Genomic DNA, 21,813 nt, shown 5'->3' on the forward strand with positions numbered 1-21,813 from the left:
AATACCTCTAAAAACTCTAAAGGGGGCACATAAGTCACCATTCACCTACAGCAAACTTTCAACATCACAATATAAGACTCTTAACTTATCAATAAAAACTTTATTAAAACCAAAAGCTTTAACAACATACCATAAATAACCATGTTCCACTCTATCAAACGCCTTTTTTTAATCTATTGATATTAAACCAAAATTCCTTCATCAAAGAGAAGGATACACAAGAAACACCAATAGTCATCTCATAAAACTATAATTCTAATGTTTTTCATTACCAACATTAGTCCTTAACTGTACATTAGCTTGGGTGAGAATCTTTTTCAACCTGTAAATCTCTTGATCAGAAAAGAGACATTCATTCCTGAACATTTTTGCCTTCTCAGCTAATTGCTCCAAATCAGGAAAGTATTCAGTGATGCAAACATTTCTTGCATTCTTAGTTACTCTCAAAAAGAGTTTAATATCTACATTATAAGAATGATTTGGTAACTTGTCTTGAGATTAATCAAAGGAGCTGCTACACTCAGAAAGTTCACTCTCAGTATCTGTTTGACTCCAATCAACTTTATCCATTCTTTTTGGTTTACCGTAATAATGCTGCTTCGTTCTTCTCTTTTGTGGTGTCTTAGAAACACACTTATCCTGTTCTTCCAATGAACAATGATCTCCTACCAGTTCTACGTCAGAAATCACCTGAACCATTAGCTGATTGCATCTGATCAGATACAGAATCTTCTTCCATCTCAACCAGTTTATCCTTCATCAATTGCTTGTTTCAAAGCTGCTGTATCATCGGATAGATCAATTAGGTTTACATCTTTAGATTTCAGATTTTTTCCAACTACATTAGTTGTTGTAGGCAGCTCCTCTCTAACAGTTTGTACTACTTCCTTATCTTCACCTGCCTTTTCAACTGAGACCATCGACACATTGTGTTTAGATTTTTCTTCTTTTCTCAGGCAAGCTCTCACAAGGTGTCCTATTTCACTGCAATTAAGGCGTCTCATGTTATTAGTTGTGGCATAGATCACAATTTAATTCATTGTGTTTAAAGTTAAACGTTAAGTCCAACTCTTCTCTGTTATCCTTTAACACCATAAACATACATGAAACATCTAAACGATACTACATGTTTTAGTAATGGTCATTGTAATGATAAAAACTCAATAAACGCCGGGAACGAGGAGGCGGGAACCGGCGCACAATCAAAATGAAACTTTAATAACTCCAAATAAACACAAACCAGAGCACCAGCCCCTCACGGACGACTGGTGAGCATAAATAAAAAGCAAAACATAAAATAATGGCCCAGGCCTGGTCCTCTCTCGTCCTTCACTATCGTCGCTCCAGTTTTATATCCTTCCATCTCCTCTGTGGGACTCAAGATTGGCGGTGGGGCGCAGGTGTCGCGGATTTCCCAATCACTCTACCGGCCTCGCCCGTTCCCACATCTCTCGGCCCCGCCCCACTCGTCACAGTCATTTACAGCCAATTTGAATCATTTTTATTTGGGAGACTAATTTACCGTATCGCTCTAACATTTGTACAAGCAACTCCTTTTTAATGAAAGGCAGTACGTTTGAAGGATAACCTTTGTCGGCATTGTAAGGGAAACAGGTCAATTTTGCTCAAAGGGAATCATTTAAGATTTTAAAGGGAATTTGAACAGAATCAGTGTTTCACATCAAATCTACGCTGGATATTAATATCCAAACTATAGTGAAAACTATGTTTTAAAACTATTAATTAGAACAGTGACAAGATCAGCAGTTTAAGACATTAACTTTTAAGCACAAAACACAAGATACTTCTCTTTTCAATATGAATTAGGCTTTATTCGATAAATCTAAGACACAAACTAATCTAACACATAAGCACACATACTCACACATTTAGGATTGCAGAGATTTGCAAGATTTGCAGGAAGATCAAAAGTTAGGGAAAGAATGAGTTTAAGAGAATTAAAATGTGGAATCCCAAGTTTACAGCAATACTTGAAATTGCATAGAAATGAACAACCATCAATCACTTAATTAACCCTCGCATTGAGTTCCTCAATGAGGTTTAAATTATATTAGATACACCAGTACAGATCAGAGTCTGGAGGTATGTTACTTGTTCTGGTTGCTACCTTTGTTGTCGTTGAAAAGGGGGTTTCCCAAGGTTGCTGATTGGCTGGAAGTTCAGTAGTTGTTGAAGTGACGTCTTGGGAAGACCATGGTTGGATAATTTAAAGTTCAATTCAGTAATTTAAAGCTAGCTCTAACAAAGCAACAATCTCTCCTAGGTCCTGACTATGAATGGGGTATCCAAACCTTTTTGAGCCATCATAACTTTCATAAAGTGCTTCAGTGGTGAGAGTATTTACAAAATATTCATGTTGCAAGCAGTGCTAGCAAATGCTAACTGACGTAGGATTACGTCACGAAAGTGTAGACTCAGAATATGACCATGAGGGGTTTAGGGTGCGAGATGGGGCAGGGAGTGAACACTTTATGACTCCATCTATGAAGCCACGCCCATGAAGATACAGCATTAGTAAACTCAATTAGGTATCTCCACCTGTCAGTATCCACGGTTTATGTTGATCCTACTCATGCTGCACACTCTCTCAAACAGAGACTTCTGATAAGAGCGGGTCACTCCCCTTACTGCAGACACCTCAGATGCCTGGAGACTGTCCTGTGATGATCTGGTATTTGTTCTGACTGAGAATACACAGTGCTGTTCATTGTAATGCTTCATCATTTAATACAAAGCAGAACTACAGCTTCAACTCTAGATGCCCTCTCAACAAACTGATATCAAAAGGGTGACTAATTCCAAAACCTTGCAGTTTTTTTTTTTTTATCTGTGTCCAGGTTTAGTGAGATATTGAGACAAAAATGCACAATTGCATGTAGTTTGCCAAAATACTCCTTTATTGCTGACTGCACTAAGATTAAGAAAGTATCATTAGCAAAGTGCACCAGCAAGAGAAACAAAAAGTCATACTATAATCGATCTGATGCTCGCTTATATGCGTTCATGTAAAAATGGCAAAAATCAGGGTTTATAGGGGTCATAATATACTTTTTTAAAGATCCTTATTTTGTGTATTTGGTGTAACAGAATATGTTGACATGCTTTAATGTTTAAAAAACATTATTTTTAAAATACTGCACATTACTGTAGGTCCTTGCAAAGTCAGAATGACCTCCTCTCCGAGGTTCACAAAACAGTCATCCATAAAATGTGTTGCTGTTCTGTTGTATGTAATCTTAAAGATTCCTAAATGCATCTACTTTAGGAAGGAAAAATAAAGTGCTTTTGCTTTCGCCCAGATACACACAGCATCTCCCTGACATGGCTGCTTCAACACTAACTGCAGTTACTGAAATCACACCTTTCTTTGTGTGAACATTTGGGTGGAATTACGCAAATATTTCCACACAGTGACATAAAGATATGGGGGTGTGTTTGAATGAGCCGTTTTATGGAAGCATGGACAAGTCTTAAATTTGATAAAGAATATCTCTTTGGTTTTGAGACTTTAGTCTTTGCAACTTCAATGATCTTATCTATGCACAATCAGCTTGTAACACTCCCAAGAGAAAGGAAAACTTGAAATCATATCATATGACACCTTTAAAACTGAGGAAAGTGAGAACTATGATACTTTAATGCAGCTGAACAATACACTAAAAGGGTCCAATGAAAACAAACCTCTTCACCTTTATAATAAACATTAACATTTTCTTACCATATGCAAGTTTGAATATATTCAGGGAGCCTTCAGTCATGGAAAACACGGATATATCAGGAATTTTCAAAAACAGGTCAAGAAAAGTAATGAAGCCTAATGCAAACTTAAAAATCATAATTCATGGTAATTTCTAGATAGATATAACAGATTTATAGATTTAATTATTTTCTGTTTTAAAATATTCCTTTATGTATAGTAAAACCCACTATTTATTTTTTATTAATTGTTCAAAACCACCCACAAAATGGTTTTTAAAAATCAATATTCAATAATCACAACTGTCCAATTTTGGTCACAAATTCATGAATCAAAAACACTTTTTATATGGCTTTTGGTCAGCACTATAAATGTTTACCTCAGAATGTGACCTATTTACCGCATTACATAATACCACTCACATCTGTTGCTTTTTCAAACACGATAGACCTGAACCATAATCTGAAAAGATAATCTGAATGAGATGAAAATATCTGGCATTTTACCTCCCGGTGACCATGCAGCTGTGTCCCTCGATCAGAGATGGAGTTAATACTGCCATTATTACCTGCAAAAGACACAGAGGAAATGACACGTCAGTACATATCAGAACCACAAATGCAATATACAGTAGTCTACAGGAAACCTTCCTACCCCAAAGAATTCATGCTCTTCTACACACTCTGTAGATTGTCACTGGGGCAGTACCCCTTAAAGGGACAATTTTGTACCTTATTTACCCCTAAAATGCTCAAAGCAGTACTTTAAAGTAAACAGTTCTACTCAATGGTACTAATATTCACATTTCTACTACAAAAAAGTTCCCTTTAAGAGTACTGCCCCAGTGACAAGCTGTTTTACTCTTTAAAGGTACGATTTATGTACATTTACACAGTGTATGAAAACAGAAAATATTTGGTTAAATAAAAATAGGGCTTTTTCAGTACAGTAGTTCCTGCCCACATTTACTGCAGACCAAAGGTCTTAATGTAAAAGTATTAATGTAAACTAGTGACTAGAGTTATTCAGCTGACAGCTAAATTGATTCATTCCACTGTTTCAAGAGACATTTTACATTTTCAGAACTGTTTTTATTTTTATTTTTATTTTCTATGCTGAACAGCAGCTCCAAATTAAAGTCCCACTCAGTGTTTTACAGCGTTCGATTTTGTAGCGGCTGAAGTAAAATGTCACACTACACATCATTTGATCAGTAGTACATGTCATTTCTGTCTTTGCTGCACTTTTGCTCTCTTCCCCACATATTTCAGCAGACATTCCATTGGTTAGTCAGCCAACAACGACTTCAATGCTTTGTTTGCCAACTCTGTGGGATAAAAGCACTTCCTGTGGGGAAGTCAAACAGTCAGGCAGAGTATTCTCTTTTTGTACCAGGATACACACGACACATATGCCTGGTTAGCGCATGATATCACAATTAGTGAGCTAGCCCAATGCTGCCAATCAAATTAAAGATAGTTAACACTGAAAATTAGTGCAAGTAAATATATGTTCCATAATGGACAGTTCAGATCATGGTCTCAGAATGGTTATTCTGTTAATTCGATTGTGCTTTATTAAATTTTGAGTTGCCAGTTGTGCTGCCGTCATTATTCAGTTATTTTGGAACAACCCAGATATCAATTTATACAACAAAACCACAAAGCAACAGCATTTCTGATAAAAGCAGCTGTAAACATACAATCATATCCAGCCTTACAGCTTAGGCACAAACCTTGACAAGTTGACGTACTGAAGGTTACATGAGGCAATTGAATGAAAGAATAGGCAAAGGCTTCAACATTTCCTTAAACATCGCTAGCATTTGGAGCAAGGTTCACATCCCCAAATATCTGGTGCCACAGACAAGCACAGTTGTCACAATGTGATCTCTGGGATGCTGACGAAGCATAATTAAAAAAAAAAGGAATATGAAGCAGAAACACAGCAGAGGATGAAAAACAGCAGAGTGAGGAACGGACAGACAAGCGGCACATGCAGCTCTGTCCGAACCTGCCTGGAAGGTCCTCCGGTAGCCTGTCAGAACAGCAAAGTCATCTTAACCCATGAGACGGACAGAAGTGTAAAGTTGGAATTAAAAATTTGAAACCACACAATCAACTTTTCTACATGCATTTCTCTAATATGAAAATAATTGCCTTGGTTAACACTTTAAACCATTACCAAAATCAGAAGACCAATAACTGCTCTGAGCGGAGCCAACAGGTGCTGTGGTTTTGCAGGCTTCCTCTGATCGTGATGAGTGATTATTAGGCCTACTGGGAAAGGCAGCTTTTTGTAATAGCACCTTTGTGTAATACTTCGAAGCTTTAAAGAGGGAAAAAGCAGCAGTAGTGTTGATGCTGATAAAACCTGTCTGAATACAAACCTGTGGCCCCCACAGTCATTGCCTAGTAAACACATCAACTGTTTCCCTGAATCCTTTTTTTATATACAGGAAAATAAAGTGAACTTAATTTTTTATCAGCTAAACAAATAAAGCTTACATCGTTGCACTCTTAAAATGCACAATATGTAAATTTTCAAACCGCTAGAGGTTGTATTTTTAAAACCATAAAGGCAAAGCTTGATGAAGCTATGAAGGAGAGTGGCACGATGGGATATGTCGTTTTCACCATCGAAAGTAGTCCTGTGTTTGAGACATCGATACTACAGAGATTTGACAATATGAGTATCGATACAGCGGTCTCTGTATCGATATTGTGGCATGTGTGCATTAGTGAACCGTGCTTAATTTGAATACATGAACATAATTTAAAATGGAGTAGAAAAGGGCAAGCCAAAGTTTTAACAAAAAAAAGCGTTTACGCCTCATTCGCGCATCTAGTTGCAGGAGATTCTGAGTTATGAAAAGGACTATTGCAAGCTGACAGCGACCGGCTTTTGTGGTGGAAAATTGGCAGTAATAGCCCCACCAGAATAGCGCAGGGTTTCCGCAGTCGAGCCTGAAGCACTGCTGCGCGTCACTAAAACACGCCCACGCAACCATGTCTCAGGAACAACGTCACGCAACCATCATTTCACCAACAAACTGAAGTTATCAGAAAACTTAGAAATAAATCACAGTAACATGCGCGATCACACACGATAAAAGCGGCCGTTTGTTTGCATGCTTTATTAAATATTCAAATTCTAAAGCATCGATGTTTTACTATAGAATAAATGATACATTGATCATAATGAATTAATTTATCAGGACTCAAAATTAATCACACTGAAATAAATGTATTTATATTTTATTTATTTATTTTTACATGAAAACAGCCTGCTTATTCAGTTGAGTCTGTTTCTGCTTATTTGTAGCCACACTAGCCTATACGTCACATTAAGAATGAATGATAATCTTTATTTTTATAAAAGCTCCCGAACAAAAACATTATTATATTTTTATGATAGGAAATGTGGAGCTATAACTCTCGAGACAATATTTATGACAGATAATATAAGTTACTAAATAAATACACGATTGTGATAGAGAATAAGAAGCTGACATCTGATTTCTCCTGGTTGCATTTACCATGTTTACTATGGTAACAAATGTTTAGCGTTCACAGTCTTTAAAATCGCTTATAAATATTTCTGCCTTGTTTAGTGAACACTCGGTGCTGACTAAGAGTGAGTTTTGAGCTCAACTTATTTTTAAAAGTCTTAAATGCTGGTGTTAAAGCTGTTATCTTTATGAAATGATCTGCAGCGCTGACTCGAGCTCTCCAGACACGGAGAAACTCCGCCTTTGTTCATAACCACTCCTTTAGCCCCAGCTGGGCCGCGTTGGCCCAAGGTTTTCGTCGGGCCAAAAAACCCTGGCCGATGGCCCCGAGGAAGCCCCAACAAGGCACGATCAAGCACCGGAAGTGGAAGCCAGCCCTGGCACACGCTAGCACGCCCGGTTTAAGCTCGACAGTGGAAAACGCGGCTATTGGTCGTCTTTTGGACAACTGTCAAGTCAGCAGTCTTCCCCATAATTGTGTAGCCTACAGAACTAGACTGAGAGACCATTTAAAGGCCTTTGCAGGTGTTTTGAGTTAATTATCTGATTAGAGTGTGGCACTAGATGTCTTTTCCACAATATATAAGTAGTGACTTTATTTAATACCATAATAACTCATTTTTAGTAGAGTAACTATGCAACTAAATTAATCTGTCTATTACCTTATAAGAGAGGTCAAGGTAAGAAAACCACTCATGCAAACACATAAAAACAAACACAGCCGGCTTGTAACAGGCATGACTCTGAAATCTATTCAAGGCCCACATGGGTGTTGATGTAGCACTCTCTAGAAAGGATACCATGAGGTCTTCCCTGATAAGAGACTCTGTCTTCTGTGTGACAGTCCAGCGTGACAATGCACTCATAAACACAGAAGAGACAGCGGAATGATTCACACTGTCAGACACTATGCAGTACTTTTGAAAAGCAAAAGAGTTTTTCAGCAGGTTTTTATGATTTTGCTGGATTAACAATTGTAATGTGTGCCTTGCCAGGAGACACTGGTTCCTTTGATTTTTTTTCCTCTCACTTTTCTGTCTCTTTGGTTTGCTCACTGGTGGCACTAAGGGATGATTTCCATAAAGTGGTTTTGAAACTATGCATTGTGACAAATGCTATACAAGTTCAGCTGAAGTAGGTTATGGTTTGTTACGGTCCACCACAAATGTTGGTTAAACAGATGTTAACAGAAACCTCCATATCTCAGCTCTCTGAGCTCCTTTACTTATCGCCAGATCGCATTACTAGGTACATGTGTATATCTAAACACTTTGCCATTTTTTGCCTTAGACCTTAAGGCCAAATGTAGCTCAAATTAGCTCAGGTTTCAAAATTTAGGGTCAATTTACAATGGGAAGTATTGGAGTCTCAACCCTAAGTTTTTACCTTGGTAATTATAGTGTGCATATGTTTATATTGGACTTATATACATACATACATGTACCATGAAATATGCTCTTAAGATTAGTTTTTTTAGTTCTGCAATACTGAAACTGTTAATCAGTTAAACAAAATCAGCATATATATATATATATATATATATATATATATATATATATATATATATATATATATATATATATATATATATATATATATATGAATATATAGTCAAACAACCTCTACTGGACCACTTCAGACAGATTAATCATCCAACTCATAGTTTACAAACGAGCAATTGGATTTCATTATTTTAGCTGAGAAGTGTATATATAAAAGAATTTAAAACAAACTAAATTTAAAACTAAACAATATTACACTGATGAATAGTCATGATGTGCATGCTGCAATAAATATTATGAAAAGAAGTAACCTAATATATTGCCATGCTTTAATTACTGCTGCAACAAGAAGCTTTATAGCTAAAATAAAATAAGCAATATGAACGCTGTTATGCAGCTAAAATGAGCTGCCCATCAGCTGGGGTTTTTTGATTGATTCTCTAAGAGAAGTTTAAAAGAGCTGTTTTTAGTGTTGTTTAAATATAGACCAAGCTCTGCTGCACTTGTTCATTTTGCAGTGAATAAAGAATCTATAAATCAAAAGTATATTAAACTCGCAAATCTTGTAGTGCACTTGTACTCTAGTTGCTAAGCATTTGGCCAATATAAAGCTTTTCATATAGCATAACTAACTTGAGGTTTCAATGCATTTCAGAGTGAAACATTTCTGTATATTAATGAAATACAGTGCAAGTCAAATGTATATACAAAATTGTAAGTCACTGTAAATCTCTCTATTTTTTTCCAATCACACATTGCTGACATAATGTGAGCCGTGGCAGTGCAGTGTCACAGTCACAGTCAGGAAGCATAATCAAATTACTATCCACTGAATCACCTATGATCAGTACATAGATTAAACAGTCACAGTGACAGGCAAAGCAGGAGGGATTAGGTTTGGGTTCCCCTGAAATATCATTTAGATAATTTCTAACCAAGAGGCTGCTTTCCTAACATTCTAGACAAACACAGGCAATCCCCAGCATCAGTCCTAAGCAAAATAATAATAATTATAATAATAATAATAATAAACATGGCTGTCACTAGGCCATTTTAGCCTATTTCTACACAAAGCTAGAGTTTTCCCTATCCGATCTCTTTTTTTTCTTTATCTAAAGAAATATCTGCATCCACACGAAATCACAAAACCGACACAAAATGATGAAGTATACATTTAGGACCAGCATGTGGCGCTGTAATTCTGCTACAGAGATAAACTAAAAATGGAGAAGACTTGGACTATGCGCATAAACCTTGCGCACTGTATACAAACGAACATGGCACAATACATTTATTAATCTGTGTTAATGTTAGTTAATAAAAAGGACAATCGTTCAGTGTTTTTTGACGTTTTCATTGTGGTTCCGTAATGTAACGGTGTCTGATTTGGGGCGAGACATGGGGTTATGATGTCATTGTTTCAGAAAAAATACAGATTCTTCAGAAAATCACATTCTTCAATCAGCAGATTATTTCAGTGCATGAGCCAGAGACAGAGGACAAGTATGGTGACCCATTCTCTGAATTTGTGCTCTGCATTTATCCCATCACAAGTGAACACACACCCAGAGCAGAGGGCAGACATTATTTGCTGTGGTGCCCGGGGAGCAGTTGGGGTTCAGTTCCTTGCTCAAAGGCACCTCAGTCGTGGCATTAAAGGTGAAAGCGCTGTACATTCACTCCCCTCACCTAAAATCCCTGCCGTTGTGAGAATCCAATGGGTTATGCCTCCGTCCTCCGACTCTATGACCATTAGGCCACAAATTCCCCTTTTCCCTGTTTATCGATAGATTGTTATAAAATCTGCATCTATGCAGTTCTTTTTCATAAATGCAATTTATAAAATGTAATGGGCAAGCAATTGGTTTCCCATCTACTGTAAAGTTTTCACTGCATTCACCCCTTTCTGCGACTGAGCCTGGTTTCTCCCAAAGTTTTTTCTCCATTCTGTCACCGATGGAGTTTTGGTTAGTTGGGAACATTTAATTTCCGGCGATATCGTCGACTTGATTGCACAGATACTATTTAAACTGAACTGAGCTGGATGATGACATCACTGAGTTCAAGGATGAACTTCCTTCAACTGAAAATTGGGTGTTTACTATTGTCTTTTTGCATTGACATAGTATTTTCCTATTTGGAAAACTGCTAGGACAATCTGTATTGTTAAAAGCGCTATATAAATAAAGGTGATTTGACTTGGCTTCTCATCACACCACAGCTGCTTCCTCAAGCAAAAATGAAGCCCTTAACACATATAAACACATACTTTATAAAATGATCATGTTGCCATTTTTATTTGAAAATATTACTTTTAATATAAACATATTAATTACAGTGCATGTGACAAATAGGTTTACATACATGAGCTAAAGAAAGAGGCTTGTACCAGAAATGCAAACAAAAAATGTTTGTGTTTGTACAGTAAACAGGTGTGTGTGTGTGTGTGTGTGTGTGTGTGTGTGTGTGTGTGTGTGTGTGTGTGTGTGTGAGTGAGTGGGAAGACTTGTATTTGGCTTATTCAGACTCAAATGTTATACCAATCTATGCAATACAGTTGAATACTGCAATACAGTTGAATACTGCAATACATTTAGCATACCACCTTACACTATTAGTCAAGCATTTTTATTTTATTTATACATTTATATATTTTTTTTATAACCTAATTGGGGGCTGAGCCCCCCTAGAACAAAAAACTTAAAATCGCCCCTGATAATAATAATAATAATAATAATAATAATAACAACAATAATAATACATCACATGGGCATACAAACCCACACACTATGTAAACACAATTTGTTGACATAAACATACGCCTACATGCCTTAAACTTAATAAAAGTCTCCATCAAGCCTTAATGCAAGCTAACAAGCTGAGTAATATTGAGTGAGAGTGTCTGTCACTCTGAGAATTAAATCAGCGCAGGATATTCTATTAAGGTAGCCTCCTGTATTTAGTTGTCATGAGGGAAACCCATGAACATCTTCCCAGGCTGTGTTAAGGACCTCTAATGCAAAACCTACTGGATATCATTCCAGATAAAATAAGGATTTAGCTATTTGTTTGATGCAATGCTACAAAAATCGAGAACACTTCATTACACTATTCAGTACTACACTGATACAAAGACACCAGACATTTAACTGATACAACATAAGGACGGTGTCCTGACATTTTATCCTACCCGGGTTTACTGCGCATGCTCACATCAATGTCGCGTCCTTTTTCTCATGCTAAACAACAATATTTTATGTATCTGCATTACTGTAAGGGTAGGTTTAGGGTTAGGGTTGGGGTAGGTGTAGACTTCAATAAAAACGCAATCTAATTGGACTGAGGCCAAGCCATGTGGCAAGACAGAGTAATGCGAAAACTAATTAAAGGGGTGGTCCATAAACTGCTTCTAACGCTACAATTCATTCAAAGATACGTACAATAACATATCACGTTTCTCTGTACTTTTTCCAAAATCCTTAGATCATGCAAATAAATGAATACCAGGACGTTTTTACTGGATGATTAAAAACAGATAACAACAGCCTCCGAGTGTAGACAGCGACTTTTCCACGCCTTTCCATTTGTTGAATTTAGCTATTTTAATTTAAGCTCAACTTTGTTTTGTTAAGGCGAACTGACCAGTGAACACGAAGCAGTTTTTCATCGTTCTTTGATTCCGACAGCTGACTTAACGCAGAGGTTATTTGTTTATCTTGTCCTTAACGCTGACAACGGAGACTGACCTTCTCATTATTATTATGAATACAGCATATTGGCGATTGCACAAATGTTGTAGCAATTTACTTACCTTCAATCTGAGAATCCAGCATGTTGGACATTTCTATCAAAGTGTCTTCATTCGTCTTCCCCGTTAGTTTCTTCATGTTCAGTTTGTGCGTTTATTTTCTCCCACGAGACAATGAAAAAAAGCAAGCCAAACATATTAACTTTTCTATCTCTCTCTCTCTCCTTTTTTTTTTTTTTTTTTTTTTTTTTGATGAGTAAAGTGTCTACCGGATGTCCTTCAAGCTTTGTGATGTTAGTAGGGAGAATGTTGTGCTACTGTGAATCACTCCCTCGCTTTTTCTTCCATAACATAACAGCAATAGTTACTAGAGCAGCCGAGGAGAGAAGGGTCTGTCTACAGACTGCAAGACGGGGGCGTAACTTGAAGTAGGAGGCGTAACTTGAAGTTGTTAAAATCACACAGAACCACGCGAGATGTCAAAACGAGATTTTTTTGTGATGCGTTCGAAACCGTATACCCTTTAATTAGGCACTTAATTTCAATAAGTAATAACTTAACGAGCGCTAAAAGAGTACATACTCTACAGCCTAAATGCGTATGTATGAAGTATGAATGCAATTTGTATATCATCATCCTCTATGTTGATCATGTGACCTACAAAGTAAAAAAAAGCACAAAAACTTAAAAGATATAAGTGACAGGTTTAATTAATGTATAAGTATCTTGATAATGAAGAACATTGCCCATGTTATAGTCTTGTTGAAGAAACGGCTGCCTTTTTATTTTGTGATTGTAGTATAGCCAATACTGTTGATTTAAATTTTGTATATTTTTAACTCCCCTAATGTGATCAAGTGTTATCCTTAAAGCATTGTTTTTATTATTATTAGAAAACCCAAAATCGTTATCTCTTGAATATTTTTTAATAATTTTACGTGAAAAATGTTTTTCTTGTAGTATCTCATACTATGATGAAAACATTTTTTTTTTGTTTATTTACTGTTTTATGGCATTATGATTGTTTATTGTTAGAAACAACCGTCTTACCATGATCTTTTATTAAATAATTTGCCAATAATAATAAAAAAGAGGATTGGGTGCACTAGCAACTATCTGCACAAATCTGTTGATTTGATACTCTTAAAAAATTTAAGTATTACTACTCGAAAATTAACATTACCCCATAAAGAATTGCATCTTTTGCCCACCCCAATACTTAACATGCAATAATAACGATAAATGCCAACCAATATAATTTTTTTCAAAAGACCTTTTAGTAAAAGAAGCAAAATGTATTTTCTTTTGTGACATAGCTATACATGAATATATACTAGTTAAATAAATGCAGTCAATGTGAATACATAAATTTTCAGTCAAGCAATTAATACATGAATGGATAAAATATTTATATTTTATTTACTGACAGCAAAAAAACATGTCTAAATGATTAAAATAATGTATAAAAGTTAGCATCACAATAAATGCATACATGTACAAGTCAACAACACATGAAACAAAGCTTCATTCAAACTTAATGTTCTAACAATCAAGTATTTACAGATGGTGAACCCAACATCCTCCTGCCATCTGAACACAGCTGATACAGCGCTGCTGCTGCACTTCATAATCTCACTCTTCTCAACGCGGATGTCGTTGAGCAACAGGATGAGGAAGACCTTGGTGACGGCTCTCTGAACCACACAACCTTGAAGTTAGAGAAAATTTTGTGTGCCTGCACCCCATGAGCGCGACTACCTGAAAAACATTTACACAGAGTTTACAAGTACATGCATTGATTTATTACTTTGAACTGAAGTGGTTCAAATTAATAAATAAATAATAAATTTATCCAAAGCGACTTACAGTGCATTCAGACTAACAGTTTTTACCTAACATGTGTTCCCTGGTTCCCTGGCATCTGGTACTGATGAGACAGTTAAGGGCAGGTGGAAAGTCATCTGTGACTCTCGATCATTTTCAGGATGATGCTGTGGTCTTCGCCATCCTCAGTGCAATCACCAGTCTACAGACATTTTCATGTCATACAAAAATACACATACACAATACAAAAAGTCATTACATTATTCTTTTGTTTCAGGTTTTCCCTTTTTTTCACCTTTCCTTGCAGGTCCTGCTCCACCACAAAAGATCTGCAGCAAATGCACAGAAATCAAGAATAAGAAAAGAGGTGTAATAGTTGTTTAAAATTACATTAAAATAAAATACAACTTAAGATTTAAAATGTTTCATTTATTTTTGTAGTGTACTTGCACAAATTCTTTGATGTTAGCATTCCTTCATCAGTGTCTCAGCAGCAGATAAACACACGTGTCTCTCGTCTGCACCTGTAACATCCAGACAAGAGTCAGTATCCTCTGTTATATATCTGATATACTGCATTTACATTTTGAGCTAATAACTGATGTAACTCACTTTTTATCCAACACAAATGTTCCCTAAATTATCAATATTGCAAATGGACAAATAAAATAGATAAGTTATGTTTAGTTACTTTACGTAGATTTGTTTGTTTACATGACTTACATTCATCTATAGCAGTGTTGACAAAAGTGAATTCTACACAATATCACACACAGATATCACTCAGACACCTGTTTCATGTCTATTAGATGTGCTCATCTACAATACTTATCAAACATTATCCAGTCAGATGATAAATAGACATTTAGTAATAGTCTTTAAGAAGTATATATGTTTTATTTAAATCCACCATTGAGTCGTGTACTTAATGGAGCTTCACTGTTAGTTATGCATTATAAAACATGTTTACAGCGAAATCAAAAATATGCTATATTATGTAGGTCACAGACAGGGTAGATTAAACCTGTGAAACCTGGGGATAGCGTCTTTAGACCTTTTGCTTATAGGTTGCTTACTTTACGCCTTAGTTTTAATAGATTATTAACTACAATAACAATACCACTGTATGAAAATGACTAATACGCTTCAATTTAAATAATTATTTCGGGGGAAAAATATATTCTCACCTTTGTCTCTCACCATAGACAGCAAGCTGTCATATTCGTCTTCTTTCTAGTTTAATGGCGGTCGGCATCCAGCTTATTAGTGCATTACCGCCCTCTTCTGTTTCGGAGTGTGGATCAGATAATAGAGATTTTAGATAAAAGATTTCCTACTAAAACGTACACCTCTTTCACATTGTCCCCTAACATTAATATCTACACACACATCATGTATCAAATCCTGCCTAAAACCCCTGCCTCCCTTAAAAATTAATCAATATTCTACTCTGTGCCGCCATATTGCCAACAACTTATCGTTTTGAGATCTCGCGTGGTTCTGTGTGATTTGGACAACTTCAAGTTACTTCTAGTTACGCCCACTTCAAGTTACGCCCCTGTCTTGCAGTCTGCAGACATACACGCTTGGGCCGAGGATGGTGCGGGCGGTGATGATGTCTTAAAGGGGAGTGGCTTTTAGTGACGTCCGGCGATATTCGGTTTTTGAGATTTTCAACCAAGTATACGTCTCTGCAGGAAAGTAATGGGAGTTACCAAATCGGGGCGTTTTTACACCATGTGTCCTAATTGGCCAGACTTAGCTCTCTGCATAGCAAAAGTGGGCGTTTATAACTTTGTGGGTGTTTTCAAACTGCTGGGTGTTCCTAAATCATGCAATCAAAATGATCCCCCTTACCTAACCCCACCCCTAAACCTACCGTCAATATGATGTCAGCAAAGCAGGTATCATGGTCTAAAAACACCCTGATCTGGTAACTCCCATTACTTTCCTGCAGAAACATACTTGTAATTGCCTGATGCCATAGTGATGTAGGTTAACGTATGTTTAGGAGTGGGGTTAGGTAAAGAGGATCATTTTGATTGCATTATGAGAAACACCCTGCGGTTTGAAAACACCCACAAACTCAGTAACGCCCAGTTTCGCTCTACAGAGAGAGACATCAGTCTCGAGATCTACGGTTTCACTGGGCCGAACTGAATTGAATTGAAACCGAATATCTCAGAAACTGAATACCTCGTAACACCAGTTCGCGAATGAATCGTTTGATTTGAGTGGTTCTTTTTAGTGAACCGGTTGAACCAGCTCACCAAATCTGACTGAATCGTTTGAAATGGTTCGCATCTCCAGTAAGCACAAATTACTTACATTATTCACTTGTGGCTGACACTCCCTCCAAGTCGTAATAAACCAATATCCCGGAGTAATTAATTCACTCAAACAATACACTGACGGAACTGCTGTGAGGAGAGAACTGAAGATGAACACGAGCCGAGCAGCATGTGTGCAGCGAGACGGGTAACGAACCTACACACACACTGCTGGAGTGTGTGTGAACGGTTGTCGTTCTCGATTCTAGAGCCGGTTGCAGCGGTTTTCAGCTCTTGAACAACTGAGTCTGTGCTAATGTTATGAGCGCGGGTAAACCGAGGACTTGAATGAAAGGCAATCTGGCGAAACGTTAGTTTATTTAATAACAAATAAATCGCAATCTCTTCAGATGCATGAACCATTTAGAATTGAGATTAAATTAAATGTATTTTCTGGGAAAACTAACATGCATGCAGTCCACAACCCATCCCCCATAGTGCCATCCGACACTCTTAAAAATAAAAAGAATAAAAATAATAAAATAAAATATTTTTACATATTTAATGAAGACACCTTAATTAAATTTAGCACATTTATTTAAACACAACAAAAATTTATTAGGCCTACATTAAAATTCATTTCAATTATTGAAATATTTATTCAATATTATTTAAATGTATAATTATATTTTACAGAAATCCACATATTTGTATTATATATATTTATATATTAATACGTAACTGATTACATTATATTATATTTAGAGAGAAGTGAACAGAGTAGTGTTTTCGTTCTTGAGGGTAAACTACATTACCCACAACGCACCTCGTCGTGAAACATGCGCCATCACTACAGCTAAAGGTATGCTTATGTCAACAACCAGATACGAGTCAAATAACGAAGTAACATGGAAAATATGGATGCTATAATAAAATCATGTGTTATCGTATATCTCGTAGGGGCGTTCTGAGTATTTCAGATAGTCACGTTAACTGTGGCAGGCAACGTTAGTTGAATAGCTGCGTTAGATGTCTTTGCATGCGTGATCAGATTGGTTCTGTTTACTGACATTGCCTTAAAGTAATGCTTTTTTATGTCTGTAATTTTGAATTGAATTTATTTTAATTAATTAAGCAGATATGCTGATTCTGTTTCATACCCTACATAGTAAAAGAGAGGACAGCCTCGAGACTATACACCCACTCTGGACTGAGTGATTTTAGCTAAAATGACCAGCTCGCAGTACCTGTGAGTCTTCAATCCCGTAAGATACCTGCATACACCCAAGCATTGTTCCAGCTGTGTAATAAATCCTCTGCATTCTTCAGAGTAGTGCCATTATGAAGCATGTAACAAACACCTTTATATTAAAGAACCACAGAATCACAATATCTATCTATCATCTATCTATCTGTCTGTCTCTCTGTCTGTCTGTCTGTCTATCTATCTATCTATCTATCTATCTGTCTATTTATATGAATCATTTATGTATTCAAATTCATGTATCATTATAACCCACTCTATAATGCAGTTATAATGTATATTTACTGAGTAAACCACTCACTGCTTGTCTCTCATTTTGGTTTCTTCAGGTGTCTCAAGAACTGTTTGGTGAGTGAGTAGTTCCTCGTCCTTGCTTTTTTACTTGTAATGTCATTTGGTCGCAAATGATTTTGTCCAAAAATTAAGTTCAAGATTACCTTTCTGTTTAGCACTAGTGATATGTTCAGTCAAAACTTTACTTCATTTGTTACTCTTAAAGAAGCTGTCAGGAGATTCTGCTTTAGTGCATCACTAATACAAGTAATTCTTAATTTCTGTCATCTTTAGATGTTTCACAGGTTCTCAGCATAAATACCCATCTTCTAGTTGTGTCCCTTGACATAACCTCAGAGTGGCAGCACAATGAGTGGTCAAAACCGCAAAGAAAAGAATGGCCTCAACAGTCTGTCTAATAGAGATATAATTGAGCTACCAGATAATCTTTCTCTAAGCGACTCTGACGAGCCTATTGAGCATTTCGGCAGAAAAGCTGAGGACTTGTCATCATCCTCAGAGGATGAAATCGAGACTCCGCAGCATGTCCAGTCTGTTCCTCAAGAAAATCCCACCTTCAGATTGACAGGTGGGAGCTCTGGTTTCTGTGATCGGAGCAGGGACATCTTTGCACAGTTGGATAGTGCTGCAAAGCTCACGTCTAAAGATCTAGGTGAAGACAACATCCTCGATGGCACGTTTGCCCGTCCTGCTCCACCATCACCTCCACAACATGCAGCTAAAAGGAAGTGTGGTCAAGAGACAACCAAAGAACAATCTCCAGGTAAAAAACTCCCAGACGACCTTGGACACCCTGAGCACTGGACCCACTACAGTCTTGAAGATGTCGCTGAAACCAGTGATAGAGACAATAGTCAGGTTTCTCATCAGTATATACAAGGCCTTCAAGACAGCAGGAGGTCTCAGAAGGAAGCACTTGAAACTTTCATTCCAGCTTTCAACCAGGAACACGGTAGCAGCAGTGAAAATAAGATTGTGTTTGCTAAACCCAAGATTAAAGATCAGAGTGGGAGCAAACTTGATCATGCTAAGAAGGAAGAAGTTGAACTTCAACACTTGGATGACAGACAAGAGATCGATGAAGGAGAGGAAGCTCCTCTTCATCACCAACTTAGCTCATGGGAGAATAAAGAGAAAAAAAGAAAGTGGGGGACTGAAAAAGAGGACAACAACAAAAAGGTGTCTTGTGTTGTCTTCAGCAGTAGCAAGAAAGTAAAAGTAAATCACAAACACTTCCGTAAAACACTTGAAGATGATGGTGGCACAGAGTGAGCAGTCTGAGCACTTGAAAATAAATACTTACTGTTTCAGTGTTCATGTATTTCGTGTAAATTTGCTATTTTGTATAAAGTTGTTTGACTGTCCATGTATCTTAATTTTAGTTGTATAATCCATGAAAAGCTCTTGCTGTCATATTGTGCAGCCTCCTTCTCAAAGGATAGTGTAACAAAATAACCCACATATCTATAGAGTGAAAACCTGTAGCAGTAGCAGTGTTTTAAGTATGTACACAATCATTCTGAGGTACTGTCATTTTTATGACAACTTTTCCTGAATAAATTTGACTAAGTTGCTGTTTGTATTTTGAGATCACATTAAATAAGTGTGCCTTGTCTTAATGTCGGTGAAAATGTAAAGCTCAGTGTTTTGCATGGTCACATGTTGATTGATCATATATGTGTGTGTGTGTGTGTGTGTGTGTGTGTGTGTACACACACATACACATACATACATCTTGTTCCGCTAGACCAACACGTAAAAGTATAATTTGCAAATCTAGCAGGTTATGAAAGTATAAATTCAATATGCAGGTGCACCTCAATAAATTAAAATGTCATGTAAAAGTTAATTTATTTCAGTAATCCAACTCAAATTGTGAAACTTCTGTATTAAATAAATTCAATGCACACATACTTAAGTTGTTTAAGTCTTTGGTTCTTTTAATTGTGATGAATTTGCCTCACATTTAACAAAAACCCACCAATTCACTATCTCAACAAATTAGAATATGGTGGAATGCCAATCAGCTCAACTCAAAACAACTGCAAAGGTTTCCTGAGCCTTCAAAATGGTCCCTCAGTTTGGTTCACTAGGCTACACAATCATGTGGAAGACTGCTGATCTGACAGTTGTCCAGAAGCCAAACATTCATTTCCAAAGAAGCTGGCTGTTCAGAGGCAGAACCTGATTTTACCAAGTGAGACGTGTTCCTGTTGTCCCTGGAACAACATTGTGATTAACCAATCAGATTTGAAGAACCAGTTTATAGATTTTGTGAAGTTTATGCTTAAAATCAATGTTTGGTGCCTGTACATCAGTGTCATTCATCTATCATTTCATCTGATTTTAGGGATTACTCATGGTTAAGGTTAGGTTTAGGTGTAGGGATATGGTCAAGAATATATTTTTGGAGTAAAATGTTGTTCCAGGGTCAACAAAATATGTTGACTTAGGAACACATCTAACTCAGCAAAATCAGGACGTGCATTCACAGAGTGCTGTATCCAAGCATGTTAACAGTAAGTTGAATGGAAGAAAAGTTGTGGAAGAAAAAGATGCACAACCACCTGAGAGAACCACAGCCATATGCCCAATGGTCCAAAGACCCCTTTTCAGATGAGAGCAAGTTTTGTATTTCATTTGGAAACCAAGGTCTTAGAGTCTGGTGGAAGGTTGGAGAAGCTCATGGCCCAAGTTGCTTGAAGTCCAGTGTTGAGTTTCCACAGTCTGTGATGGGGTGCAATGTCATCTTCTGGTGTTGGTCCATTGTGTTTTTTTTTTTTTTTAACCAAAGTCACTGCACAAGTTTTTCGAAAAATTGGAACACTTCATGTTTCCTTCTGCTCAAACTGCCAAAAGCAACAAAAGTTGGTTAAATGACCATGGTGTTGTGTGCTTGACTGGCTAACAAACTCACCAGACCTGAACCCCAGTGAGAATCTATGAGCTATTGTCAAGAGGAAAATGACAAACAAGAGACCTAAAAATGCAGATGAGCTGAAGACCACTGTCAAAGAAACCTGGGCTTCCATACCACCTCAGCAGTGCCACAAACTGATCACCTCCATGCCACGCCGAATTGAGGCAGAAATTAAAGCAAAAGGTGCCCCTACCAAGTATTGACATGTACAGCAAATAAACATACTTTCCACAATTCACTTAATTATTTATTTATTTTATTAATAAATTCTGATGTATTCTAATAGAGAATTGGTGGGTTTTTGTTAAATGTGAGCCACAATCATTACAATTAAAAGAACCAAAGACTTAAATTACTTGGGTCTGTTTGCATTGAATTTAATTAATACACGAGTTTCACATTTTTTAAGTTGAATTACTGAAATTAACTTTTCCACGATGTTCTAATTTATTGAGATGCACCTGCATATGTGCATTTCTTCTTTATTCTATAGGCCTAATTATTATTCCAAAATATTTCTGTAAATATTTAAAGTATATTTAAATATTAGGAGGTTGAAGTAAGTATTTTCTGTGCGCGTTTTAATTTTGAAAATACATAGGACGGGAACTCTGACCACATCTGCGGCAAATTCTAATAAGAGTAATGACATTCAGAGCTCAATGACTGTTGGCAATGAGGTCTGGGAACTGCTTTAGGGAGAAGGGGGAGTTAAGTTTCGATCTCCCTTTATTGATACAGACTATGCACTGTGCCGTCCTA

The 21,813-nt window shown here is 36.8% G+C and overlaps 2 protein-coding genes and 1 long non-coding RNA gene across 6 annotated transcripts in view; 1 reads left to right on the forward strand and 2 right to left on the reverse strand.

Annotated features, from left to right (window-relative positions):
* Positions 1 to 12,883, reverse strand: part of LOC113051564 (anoctamin-5-like) — a 30,296-nt gene extending 17,413 nt beyond the window's left edge. Inside the window, exons 1-3 of one of the 2 annotated variants that reach the window (XM_026215439.1) lie at positions 12,749 to 12,883; positions 12,543 to 12,640; positions 4,225 to 4,286 (exon numbers count right to left, since the gene is read on the reverse strand). In XM_026215439.1, coding sequence (XP_026071224.1) covers positions 4,225 to 4,286; positions 12,543 to 12,618 — 138 coding nt within the window. In that variant the 5' untranslated portion in view covers positions 12,619 to 12,640; positions 12,749 to 12,883. Of the gene's footprint in view, positions 1 to 4,224; positions 4,287 to 12,542 lie in introns of both variants that reach the window. The other variant, XM_026215440.1, reaches the window with a different exon arrangement.
* A 920-nt stretch (positions 12,884 to 13,803) lies between these two features.
* Positions 13,804 to 15,822, reverse strand: LOC113052490 (uncharacterized). The gene is made up of 5 exons (XR_003277040.1): positions 15,491 to 15,822; positions 14,750 to 14,827; positions 14,599 to 14,632; positions 14,372 to 14,505; positions 13,804 to 14,237 (listed from the first exon to the last, which is right to left on the reverse strand). It is a non-coding gene; the product is annotated as an uncharacterized LOC113052490 (long non-coding RNA).
* A 1,572-nt stretch (positions 15,823 to 17,394) lies between these two features.
* LOC113051565 (protein TSSC4-like) lies at positions 17,395 to 20,034 on the forward strand. Of its 3 annotated transcripts, none has more exons than XM_026215441.1 (4): positions 17,395 to 17,435; positions 17,743 to 17,838; positions 18,167 to 18,185; positions 18,405 to 20,034. In XM_026215441.1, exon 4 carries the CDS (start codon positions 18,480 to 18,482, stop codon positions 19,401 to 19,403), a length of 924 nt encoding a protein of 307 aa, XP_026071226.1. In that variant the 5' UTR covers positions 17,395 to 17,435; positions 17,743 to 17,838; positions 18,167 to 18,185; positions 18,405 to 18,479; the 3' UTR covers positions 19,404 to 20,034. The 3 variants fall into 3 exon arrangements, with proteins under 3 accessions (XP_026071226.1, XP_026071228.1, XP_026071227.1); XM_026215443.1 differs by having other exon boundaries at positions 17,396 to 17,435; positions 17,743 to 17,822; XM_026215442.1 differs by lacking the exon at positions 17,395 to 17,435 and having other exon boundaries at positions 17,454 to 17,838.
* Positions 20,035 to 21,813: the final 1,779 nt, after the last annotated feature.

This window comes from Carassius auratus, chromosome 32, assembly GCF_003368295.1.
Source record: "Carassius auratus strain Wakin chromosome 32, ASM336829v1, whole genome shotgun sequence".
Taxonomy (NCBI): Eukaryota; Metazoa; Chordata; class Actinopteri; order Cypriniformes; family Cyprinidae; genus Carassius; species Carassius auratus.

Coding starts and splice junctions, on each gene's coding strand:
- LOC113051565 (XM_026215441.1), top strand. CDS start 18,480: ATGAGTGGTCAAAACCGCAAAGAAAAGAATGGCCTCAACAGTCTGTCT.